This window comes from Molossus molossus, unplaced genomic scaffold (genome assembly GCF_014108415.1).
Source record: "Molossus molossus isolate mMolMol1 unplaced genomic scaffold, mMolMol1.p scaffold_m16_p_19, whole genome shotgun sequence".
In the NCBI taxonomy this organism is placed as follows: domain Eukaryota; kingdom Metazoa; phylum Chordata; class Mammalia; order Chiroptera; family Molossidae; genus Molossus; species Molossus molossus.
The window spans coordinates 12,493,429-12,505,902 of NW_023425354.1; the positions used below are offsets into that span (position 1 = coordinate 12,493,429).

Consider the following 12,474-nt stretch of genomic DNA (forward strand, 5'->3'; position numbering starts at 1 on the left):
CGACCTGAGTGGGGACAGCAGAAAGATTCACCCAGCTTTTTGCTAGGGCTCCTGTGGAGGGGTCTGGCAAGGTGGGGACAGTCAGCTCAGAGAAAGAGAAGATAATATTTTAATTAACACTTTTTCCCTCAAGGGTTGTGGCAGGCTCCTCGGCACCCTTTTAAATAGCAAGTTTCTAGGTTTTGTTTTTTTGTTTTTTGTTTTCTCACTTGAAGGACAAAAAACAGCTCTGTTCCCTAGAAATTTGTCATTACAATTGTTTGTTTATTTAAAATAATATAGTAGTATTTTGTGCCTTGGGTATTTTTAATTTACCAAAAAGGTACTATCTTGTCTATCTTATTCTGTTTTTAGCTTTTTTTTGTCTCAGAAGTATGAGGGAGAATCCTTGTGCATGTAACTTTCTGGACTTGGTACCACCACCACCACCACAACTACAGCCATCACCACTACCCCAGCACTACCACCACCACAACCACCCCACCACAACCACCCAAGCACCACCACCACAACCATTCTACCACCACTACCACAACCCCACCACCAGCAGCAGCACCACAACCACACCACCAGCACTACCATCACTACCCTCCCCTGCAGGGACTTTTGGTACTGTCTGGAGACACTTTGGTTGTCACAGTGGAGGGCAGGAGGTGCTACTGGACTCGATCTAGTGGAGGCCAGGGATGCCTCTGAGCACTCTCTGTCAGCAGCCCCGAACGGGAGAAAGCCTGCTCTAATGTAGCTCTAGATTGTTAAGGGCATTTAAAGTTTTGCTTGGTTTTGCTTCACCATTGCTTGTTAAGAAAGCAGTAAGTTTATGATGTTGTTTCCTCGTTATTGCTTCCGTAGTTCCAGTCAGGCTCCTGTCACCTTTTCTTCTGAAGCGCTTTCTTTGCTTGGCTTCAGGAACGGCACTGCCCGGTTTCCTCGGACTCCTCTGGCGGCACTTCGTTCCCTGTCCTGCTCCTGCTCTTCCGGGCAGGACAGTGAAGCCCTCGGGCTCAGTTCTCAGCCCGCAGAGGAGTTCAGAGGCCCTTTGGACTTACGTTTTTCTCTGATAAAATCTAGTTTGGTTTTGTTTGTGTTTTGAATGAGAATGATAAAAATTCTTTTTTTTTTTTTTTCATTTATCTTTTAGATAGAGCAGGAGGGAGAGAGAGAGAGAGACATCATTGTGAGAGAGACACACCAAGTGGCTGCCACCCACACGACCCCAGCTGGGGCTGGGGACAAACTGCAACCGAGGCACATGCCCTTAGTGGGAACTGAACCCAGGACTCCTGGTCTGCGAGCCGACATTCCAACCGCTGAGCCAAACCAGCCAGGACAAAAATTCTTATATTTGGTATACACTTTTCTCTCAGAGAAGATATGAATTTAGTATTCAGTTTTGCAGCGTTCAATTTTATTTTCAGAAAAAATATACAATTTTTAAGTATACAGTATGTAAATTATAAACAGTACTGTATTATCACATAATTAAAGGAAGTTATGCCCATTTTAAAGATTGCAAAAGGTGCCCTGGCCAGTTTGGCTCAGTGGCTAGAGCATTGGCCTCAGACCGAAGGGTTTTGGGTTCAATTCCAGTCAAGGGCACGTTACCTGGGTTGCAGGTTCGATCCTGGGCCAGGTAGGATCGTGCAGGAGGCAACCAATCGATGTCTGTCTGTCTGTCTTTCTCTCTCTCGCTCCCTCCCACTCTATCTAAAAGTCGATGAAAAAAATATCCTTAGGTGAGGATTAATAAAAATTTTTTTTTAATTTTTATCCTCACCCGAGGACATTTTTCCATTTTTTGTTCAGATAGAGCGGGAGGGAGGGAGAGAGAAGAAGAGAGAGAGAGAGAGAAACATCGACGTGAAAGGGACACATCAAGTGGCTGCCACCCGCACGACCAACCAGGGCCGGGGACAAACTGCAGCCGAGGTACATGCCCTTAGCGGGAACTGAACCCGGGTCTCTCTGGACCGCAGGCCGACGCTCTAACTGCTGAGCCAAATCGGCCAGAGTCTTTTTCTATCTTTTAAAAAAAATTTTTTAGTCCTGGCCGGTTTGGCTCAGTAGTTAGAGCGTTGGCTGCGGTCCAGAGAGACCCGGGTTCAGTTCCCGCTAAGGGCACGAACCTCGGTTGCAGTTTGTCCCCAGCCCCGGTTAGGGTTGTATAGGTGGCAGCCAGTCGATGTGTCTCTCTCACATCAATGTTTCTCTCTCTCTCTTCCTCCCTCTCTTCCTCCTGCTTCTGTCTGAAGATAAGTGGTGAGGATAAAAAAAAAGAGATAGTAACAGATGATTTGTGGTTTCACAAAGATAGAGTAATGGCTCTAGCTATTTTTATTTCTTTCATATTTGAAGTTTTTGTATTTTTTTTCCCAGGTTTGTCAAGGGCTGTTTAATGAGTTACTAGAAAATGGAATTTCTGTGTGGCCTGGTTATTTGGAAACTGCACAGTCCTCCCTGGAACAACTTTATGCAAAGTAAGAATTATCTTTCTTTTTGCTAAAACTCTTTATTCAGAGTTTTTTATTCGATGATGTTTATTTTATGAATAAAAGAAATCTCTTCTAAATATATCTCCACATAATATAATTTTAAATATTCCTAACTTTCCCATCTACAGAATCACATCCCTTTAGTTAATTGCTACAGCAGGAAAGTGTTCACCAGGTATACCTGAGTACATACCCTGTGCAACTTCCAAACCTAATGTCATGAAGTATGTGTACCTGAGTTTATCGATTTATCAGAATTGAAATTATGTAGATTGGATGCGTTTGCTGAGTCGGGACTGAGGGAACATGGTAAAGTGCCTTTTCTTTGCTGGTGTTGTGATTTGTTCTGAGGCTGAGTGGAAAATAATTCTGTCCCAGAGGACAGAAAACGAGTCTCCTCAGTAATGGGCGCCTCTGTTCACTCCATCACTCAAGACTGAAACCTGGGTGTCATCCTTAGCTCCTCCCTCTTCCTTATTCTTCACATCTAATTTGTCATTAAATGTCGTGAGCCTACCTCTTAAATATATTTCAAATCCATGTCTCTCCATCTTCATTGCTACTACCCAAGTTAAGATCACCAATGTCTCGTGGCTGGATCATTGAAGTAATTTCCTAATTGATCTCCCTGTCTGTAGTTTTATTTTATTTTATTTTTTTTTATCCTCACCCGAGGACATTTTTCCATCTTTTGTACAGACAGAGTGGGAGGGAGAGAGAGGAAGAGAGAGAGAGGGAAACATCGATGTGAAAGGGACACATCGAGTGGCTGCCACCCGCACGACCAACCAGGGCCGGGGACAAACTGCAACCGAGGTACGTGCCCTTAGCGGGAACCGAACCCGGGTCTCTCCGGACCGTAGGTGGATGCTCCAACCGCTGAACCAAACTGGCCAGGGCCCTGTCTGTAGTTTTAAAACTTCTATTTTTTTTTCTACTTATTTTTTTTAATCTTTATTGTTGAATGTATTATAGATGTTCCTCATTTTTCCCCCATTGACTCCCTCCTCCCCACTCCAGCCCCCCTCCCGCCTTTTCCCACACTATTGTCTGTGTCCATTGGTTATGCATATAAGTTCTTTGATTTATTTCTTCCCACCCCCCAACCCCTTTCCCTTTGAGGTTTGTCAGTCTAGCAATGAATTTGTACTTCTTAATCCCTTCACCTTTTTCACCCATTTCCCCAACCACCCTCCCATCTGGCAACCAACAAAATGTTCTCTGGTAACATTCTATGAGAATGTTTCTGTTCTGCCTGTTCATTTTGTTTGTAGATTCCATTGTCGATAGATATGTATTCATTGCCATTTTGTTTGTTCATATATTTTATCTTTTTCTTCAAAAAGACCCTTCATCATTTCATATAATAACGGTTTGGTGGTGATGAACTCAACTTTTTCTTGGCTGGGAAACTCTATATGGCCATTGATTCTAAATGACAGCTTTATAGGACAGAGTAATCTTGGTTGTAGGTTCTTGCTTTTTATCACTCTGAATATTTCTTGCCACTCCCTTCTGGCCTGCAAAGTTTCTTTTGAGAAATTAGCTGACAACCTTATGGGAACTCCCTTGTAGGTAACTAACTGCTTTTCTCTTGCTGCTTTTAAGATTCTCTCTTTGTCTTGAACCTTTTGCATTTTGATGATGATGTGTCTTGGAGGGGTTCATCTTGTTTGGGACTCTCTGTGTTTCCTGGACTTGTATGTTTCCCTCACCAAGTTAGGAAAGTTTTCTGCCATTGTTTCAAACAGGTTTTTGATTTCTCGTTCTCTCTCTTCTCCTTCCGGCACCCCCAAGATGCGAATGTTGGCGCGCTTGAAGTTGTCCCAGAGGCTCCTTACACTATCCTCATTTTTTTGGATTCTTTTTTCTTTTTGCTGTTCTGATTGGGTGTTTTTTGCTTCCTTATATTCCAAATCAATGGTTTGCTTCTTGGATTTACATACTCTACTATTGAATCTGTGTAAATTATTTTTTATTTCAGTTAATGCCTCCTTCATTTCTGACTGTGCATCCATAATTTCTGACTGGTCCTTTTTTATGCTCTTGAGGCCCTCACTAAGTTCACTGAACATCCTTATAAGCAGTATTTTGAACTCAGCATCTGTTAGGTTGCTTATCTCCATTTCGCTTAGTTCTTTTCTTGGGGTTTTGTTCTGTTCTTTCATTTGGGACTGTTTCTTTGTCTCCTCATTTTGGCCGCCTCCCTGTGTTTATTTCTGTGTATTACTTAATGAGAGGTATGGGGCTATCTGAGACCAGATGCTGCTCATTTGAAAGAATTTAGGAAAACCTGAAGCAGGATCCAAGACAGGCCAATCCTATGGTGAAGCAACTGGCAACAGCTTGGGTGGGCCTGAAAGTTGGGTGGGGCGGGGCTTCAGGGAGTCAGCAGGGCGGGGCTACCAGTGTGAGCCAGGTTGCTGGAGTCCCAGATATGGTGGTATCCTGATTTTATCCGCCACTCGTGGGTGTGGGACCAGCCCTCTGTCTCCGCCCCTCCTACCAGTCTCCATGTGGCTGCTGCTTTAATTCCGCAGTTATGGGACCTCCATTCCGCTTGATTTCAGGAGGTTTTGAATGATGGTTGTGGGAAGACGCGATACCGCGTTTACCTACCCGCCATCTTGACCGGAAGTCAAAACTTCTCTCTTTTTTTTTTTTTATCCTCACCCGAGGACACTTTTCCATTTTTTGTACAGATAGAGTGGGAGGGAGAGAGAGGAAGAGAGAGAGAGAAATATCTACGTGAAGGGGACACATCGAGTGGCTGCCACCCACACGACCAACCAGGGCCGGGGACAAACTGCAACCGAGGTACATGCCCTTAGCGGGAACCGAACCCGGGTCTCTCCAGACCGCAGGCCGATGCTCTAACCGCTGAGCCAAACTGGCCAGGGCAAAACTTCTCTTTTTTAATTAAGGAATTTATTCTTTCCTCCTTTTGGTTTATTTTGTTATTTTCTTTAGCTTTTTGTGTTGAATACATATATTTTGGGTGAAAATTTGTCAAGCTTTGTGCTTTTCTTCTTAGTTCTCTAATAACTTGTTAAAATACACCTTTCAGATGATGTCAAAAGTAGGTTGCTATGGATAAAGCAACTTAATTATTTTATCATATATAAAATGAAGGGATGTTATTTGACCTTTCCAGTCCTCTCAGGTTCTAAAATTGTATCCTTTGAGTCATGTGGACATTATCAAGTTACAGTTTTTCTTGATGTGGTAAAGGCTTTATTGTTTAGGATATTTTTATCCAAATATTTATTAAGCACCTAGTGTGTTTTCTGTGCTTTGACATAAACAGTAAATAAGGCAGAAAAGTTCCCTGCTCTTATGCAGTTTATATTCTAATGGAATAAAACAGACTATAAACAAATAAATAGATAAATAAGATAATTTTGATAGAGTCCAACAAAGCAAAGAAACACTAATGAAATAGTGTGAGTGGCTAAAAAGCTAAGTTAGCATACAAAGTTACATATTGAGCATGATTTTGGTATGATATGTTGTACACTGAATTTTTAATATAGTAGTATTTTAAGAGAACTTCATCTAAAATAATTTTCTTGGACTGCATCAAAGTACCAAAAGGCTGAGGTAATTCTGAGATTCACCCATCATATCACCTCAAGTGGTATGTTGAGGTACCAGTGTTTATTTCTCAGATTTTCTTTTTTTTTTTTTTTTTTTAACTTTTCAGCTATTACAATGAGTCATAAACTTTCTGAAAAGTTTACTTTGAATGTGATTCAGAAACTTGAAAAAGGTAGTATTTGGTCTGGCTCTGAAACCCTGCTTTTGAGTTTTGTGACTCTTGAAAGTGGTAATGTAAATTTACAACTTATGCTTGTATGCATGTATTTTGTTTAACTGCTTTTTTTCTTAGATATGATGAAATGAGTATCCTCTTCACAGTTTTGATTACTGAAGCTACTTTGGAGAATGGATTAATTCATCTGAGGAGTAGAGACACAACAATGAAGGAAATGATGCATATATCCAAAGTAAAAGACTTTTTAACCAAGTATATATCATCAGCTAAGAATGTATAGGTTTTAATATTGGTGTAATAAATATTTGCCTTAATTTGGTTGTCTTTCATTAACTTAGATTTTTTTTTTTTTTTTGCACCTTTGTACTTATGAAGTGGACATTTTTGGTACTTTTTAAAACTCATTTTTATTATATTTCTTGATGTATTCCATTGTCTATGGAATATGTTCAGCTATAAGAAGCAAAAATCCTACTGTACTGGATTAAGCACATTGAAATTTGTTTTTCTCATAACAAGAAATCTAGGGGGTACACAGTCCAGAGCAGGTATAATTGTTTCCTCTATAGTTAGAGACACAGGCTTTTGCCATATTTCTGTTCCACCGTATTTATTTGTTTGTTTGTTTGTTTGTTTGTTTATTAATCTTCACCCGAGGATGTGAGGCTGTTTTTTCCACTGATTTTTAGAGAAAGTAGAAGGAAGGGAGGGAGCTCTGGCCAGTTTGGCTCACCAGTTAGAGCATTGGCCTGCGGTCCGGAGAGACCCGGGTTCGGTTCCTGCTAAGGGCACTTACCTCGGTTGCAGTTTGTTCCCAGCCCTGGTTGGGTCGTGTGGGTGGCAGCCACTCGATGTGTCCCTTTCACATCGGTGTTTCTCACTCTCCCTCCTATTTTGTCTGAACAAAAAAATATGGAAAAATGTCCTTGGGTGAGGATAAAAAAAAAGAAGGAGAGAGAGAGAGAGAGAGAGACATGAATGTGAGAGACTCACTGGCGCCAGGATCACACCTGCAACCCAGGTACGCGCCCTTGACCGAGAATCGAACTGAGACCCTGTGGTCCACAGGCTGACCCTTTAACCGCTGAGCAAAACCAGCCAGGGCTATTTATTCATTTATTTTTAATTGATTTTAGAAAGCGAAGAAGGGAGAGGGAGAGAGAGAAACATCAATGTAAGAGAGAGGCATCTGTTGGTTGCCTCCTATATGCACCCCAACCAGGGATAGACCCCACAACCTGGGCATGTGCCCTGACTGGGAATCGAACTGGCAACCTAAGTGTGCACAGGAAGATGCTCAACCAGCTGAGCCATACCAGCCAGGACTGTTCCACCATCTTTATTTTATTTTATTTTTTTTTTAAAAGAATATCCTTCACTTATTTTCATTTTTATTTTTTTTATTATTTTTTATTTTTTTATTTTTTATTTATTTATTTATTTTTATCCTCACCCGAGGACATTTTTCCATTTTTTGTTCAGGTAGAGTGGGAGGGAGAGAGAGGAACAGAGAGAGAGAGAGAAGCATCGATGTGAAAGGAACACATCGAGTGGCTGCCACCCGCATGACCGACCAGGGCCGGGGACAAACTGCAACCGAGGTACGTGCCCTTAGCGGGAACCGAACCCGGGTCTCTCTGGACCACAGGCCGATGCTCTAACCGCTGAGCCAAACCGGCCAGGGCCCACCATCTTTAATATGTTACCTTTTATCTTTATATTATTGCTTCATGGTCACAAGGTGGCTGCTGTATTTCTAGCCTTCTCACCCACAATCTAGTTAGAAAGTCAAAGAGACAAGACCTAGCAAGGCAAGACTCTTCCCATTTTAATTAGGAAAGTAAAAGCTTTCTAGACATCCCAATCAGAAGACTTGTTGATATTTCATTGGTCAAAACTTGGTCACATGGTCATTCGTAGGCCAATCATTATCCAAGGGAATGAGAATATGATAATTAATATGGATCACACACAGTTTGTCCCTTGGGGCTATAGTGGTACCTTATCCTCTCTGAAACGGGTTTTGTTATCAGGAAAGAAGGGGTCTTTCATAGAGTCTGCTATATGTATACTGTCAAATATTGAAGACTAACCTAAAACTAAACTAAATTAGAACATATAGTTTTTGAAAAGCAAGCTAAAGTAAATGTTAGATGGCATAATCTTAACTATTACACTGAATTTTATGTTTGATTCTAACATGTTTATTAAAAAACCTTTGAACTTTTTTTTTAGAAACCTTTGAACTTTTATGTGTTGATTATGTTTGTGTTAATTATAACTATCATTACCATCCTGACAAAAATGTCAACTAATAATTTGTGCAGAATATCTTGAGAGGCTGACTAACTTGTCCTAGTAGACTTTACATGGCAGATTTTTATTTTTTGATATTTTTTTATATCATGTTGAATTTCATACACAAATGTGCAGAATAGTATAATTAACCCCATGTACCAAAAACCATTAACCCATGACCAGTCTTGTCTCACCCACCCAACACCACCCTTCCATACTATTTTGAAGAAGGTTGCAGCTATCATTTTATTTTAGATGATACTAAGGAATTACTGACAATTTCCTTGGGTGTGATAATGGTATTATGGCTTTTTAAAAAGTCCTTATTTAGTCCTGGCTGGTTTGGCTCAGCGGTTGGCACATCAGCCTGCAGATCAAAGGGTCTCATTCGATTCCGGTCAAGGGCACGTACCTCAGTTGCGGTTTGTCCCTGGCCGTGGTTGGGTTGTGCAGGAGGCAACCAGTCGATGTGTCTTTCTCACAGCAATGTTTCTCTCTCCTTCCCCTCTCCCACTCTATCTAAGATAAAATGAAAGAATATTCTCAGGTGAGGATTCAAAAACCAAACCAAAACCGTATCTAATAGAGACTCTTAAATATTTTTGAGTGAAAATGTATGATATTTGAGGCTTGCTTTAATTTTTCCAGTTTAAACAAAAAAAGTGGTGGATTATAGATGAAAAATAACGCTAAGTTGTTGAAGCTGGGTATGTGGATGTTCATTGACCTGCCTCTGTATTTTTGTATATGAGAGTTTTCATAACAAATTTTAAAAAAGAAACATAATTTCTTAAGATCAAATATTCACTCAGTTTCTAGTTTATACTGTTTGATTGAATCAAAATCCAAATATGATTTACTTACTTATTGAAATTGGTTGTTAGGTCTTCTGGCCTCCCTTATTCTATATTCTCTCTCTCTGAAATTGAGTCTTTTATTATGGGGTTTTCCACTGTTTGATTTATTTATTATATACCCATGGTGTAGTTTTTTTTTTTTTTTTTTTTTATCCTCACCCGAGGACATTTTTCCATTTTTTGTTCAGACAGAGCGGGAGGGAGAGAGAGGAAGAGAGAGAGAGAGAAACATCGATGTGAAGGGACACATCGAGTGGCTGCCACCCACACGACCAACCAGGGCTGGGGACAAACTGCAACTGAGGTACGTGCCCTTAGCGGGAACTGAACCCGGGTCTCTCTGTACCGCAGGCCGACGCTCTAACCGCTGAGCCAAACTGGCCAGGGCCCCATGGTGTAGTTTATTTAACCTGTTCCTCTAGATGGAAGTTGAATCCAGAGGCTTGATCAGCTTTTAAGTTCAGTTTGGAGGGCAAGATTATTTAGTTGTGTTCTCCTATCAGGAGTCAGTGATGTCTGGTTGTTTCTTTTTGAGGGAGTCTAGCAGTCATTGATCAATGCCTAGCTTGGTCAGTTCATTAGAGGTGGCAAAGTGGTTATATTCTGATTCCAGCTTCTTCATTTGTTGGCTAGAATAGTTCTATAAAGAAAAACATCTCATCTACTGTTTACTTGGAGCAGCGGATCTCAACCTGTGGGTCACGACCCCTTTGAGGGTCGAACGACCGTTTCATCACAGGGGTCGCCTAAGACAACAGTAGCAAAATTACAGTTATGAAGTAGTAACGAAAATAATTTTATGGTTGGGGGGTCACCACAACATGAGGAACTGTATTAAAGGGTCGCGGCATTAGGAAGGTTGAGAACCACTGACTTAGAGGTATAGGAAAGGTTTGTGATAAATGCTAGATTCATCCCTTTAAAAAAATTTTTTTTCCCTTTATTGATATTTAGAGAGAGAAAGGAAGGGAGAGATAGACAGAAACATTGATGAGAGAGAACATCAATTGACTGCCTCCTGCATGCCCCCCACTGGGGATTTGGCCCACAACCTGGGCATGTGCCCTGACCGGGAATCCAACCAGTGACCTCTTGGTGCGTGGGTCAACACTTAACCACTGAGCCACACCGGCCGGGCTGGATTCATCCCTTTAAAGTTAATCTTTTTTTTTTTTTTTTTTTTTTTTTAATCCTCACCAGAGGACATTTTTCCATTTTTTGTTCAGGTAGAGTGGGAGGGAGAGAGAGGAACAGAGAGAGAGAGAGAAACATCGATGTGAAAGGAACACATCGAGTGGCTGCCACCCGCACAACCGACCAGGGCCGGGGACAAACTGCAACCGAGGTACATGCCCTTAGCGGGAACCGAACCCGGGTCTCTCCGGACCGCAGGCCGACGCTCTAACCGCTGAGCCAAACCGGCCAGGGCTAAAGTTAATCTTTTTTGATGCTAAATTGTCCTACCTTTGGCCAATGGGAGACTTTTCAAGTTGGCTTCAAGTCCTTTGACACAATTTTCAGTCTTTGATAGTTTGCTTGGTATCTAGTATCTAATATACAGATTGTATATTTCAGCGTTTCTCCAAGGAGACCATACTCTGGGTCCTGGGAATGTGCATTGTTAGAAAGTGGTTTTTGTTTCTGTGCCTTTTGAGAGTTTAGAGCTAGCAAATATATAAAAGTGTGTGTGTGTGTGTGTTCGTATTTCCCCCACAAGTTAAAAAAATCATCCTGAATTCACACCAATATTTTTATTCAGGATTGCAGAAAATGTGTGCATGTGTTTTAATCAGCTTTATTGATATATAATGTACATATAATAAATTGACCTATTTTAAAGGTACAAATACAGATTTTGGCAAATGTGTAACCACCACCACAATGACAATATAGAACATTTCCATCACTGGAAAAAGTCCTCTCATGCCCCTTTAGGACAATAGGGTTTTTACTTAACCTCTTCTGTCATACATCTATATCTTCTCTCCAAGAATCCCAGTTCTCCAATTAAAATTGTTCAGAAAGCCCAGCCAGTGTGGCTCAGTGGTGAGCATTGACCTATGCATCAAAAGGTTGCCGGTTCAATTCCCGGTCAGGACACATGCCCAAGTTGTGGGCCCAATCCCCAGTGGGAGGCATGCAGGAGGTGGCCAGTCCCTGTTCTGTCTTATCAATGTTTCTATCTCTCTCTCCCTCTCCCTTCCTCTCTCTCTAAAAAGGGTAGAGAAAAAAAAATAAAGAAAAAATTAAAAAAATAAAATTGTTCAGAGATAATTCATATTTCCTTTCAAATTGATTATTACCCAAGATCTTTTGGGGGATAATCTTCTAGAAGGAGCAGTATGTTGTTTCCAGTTATTTTAAAATGCCAGTTAATTTTTGGTAAAGGACAATAGAGGATCTTAGCTTAATTGTCTGGCTTTAAACAGTATTAACACAACATTAACAGAAACAGTAACTGCTTTTCAGGTACAGTCTTTCACCTTTTCTGGTTCTCAAATATGCATAAAAAGCAGTGTCGAAAATAGGCTTTTAGCATTGAAAACTGACATAGCGTCTTTGTATGTACAGAAATTTTTTTTAGTTGAAGCCAATCGCTAAAAAATTAGAGGGCAGGGTATATTCACACCACTGAGCTGAAGAAAGCGCTAATTTTTTTCTGTAGTTTTAAATACATATATTTTTTAGTCAGATTTAAAAATTTAAGCTCTATAAAGGGTAAATATATTCTGCTATTACTGGGTGTGTACGTGGCCACTCAGGCACTTTGTGAGGAAATTAGGGTATTTCAGAACGGTACACTGTGCATTGAAATGAAATGTGCCTTTAACTATGTCATTCGAACAAAAAGTGTTTTGCTGTAATAAATGACCACAAATGCACACATTAAAGTTTCAATAGATTGTAATTTCTGAAACAAAAACAGATCCCAGTTCGCAAGCACCCCGAGGAGCACAGATCGCTGTGCCTCGCGTGCCCACCGTGCCTCGCGTGCCCGCTGTGCCTCGCGTGCCCGCCTGCTTCGTCTCATCAGAACCACAGCAGTCTCCAT

The 12,474-nt window shown here is 41.0% G+C and overlaps 1 protein-coding gene across 4 annotated transcripts in view; it reads left to right on the top strand.

Annotated features, from left to right (window-relative positions):
• POLG2 (DNA polymerase gamma 2, accessory subunit) overlaps positions 1-12,474 on the top strand; it is a 34,814-nt gene that overhangs the window by 10,723 nt on the left and 11,617 nt on the right. For 2 of the 4 annotated variants that reach the window (XM_036268278.1, XM_036268280.1), the window contains 2 exons: positions 2,377-2,477; positions 6,382-6,499. In XM_036268278.1, the coding sequence (XP_036124171.1) occupies positions 2,377-2,477; positions 6,382-6,499 (219 nt within the window). Of the gene's footprint in view, positions 1-2,376; positions 2,478-6,381; positions 6,557-12,474 lie in introns of those variants that run through there. The other 2 variants (XM_036268279.1, XM_036268281.1) reach the window with 2 other exon arrangements.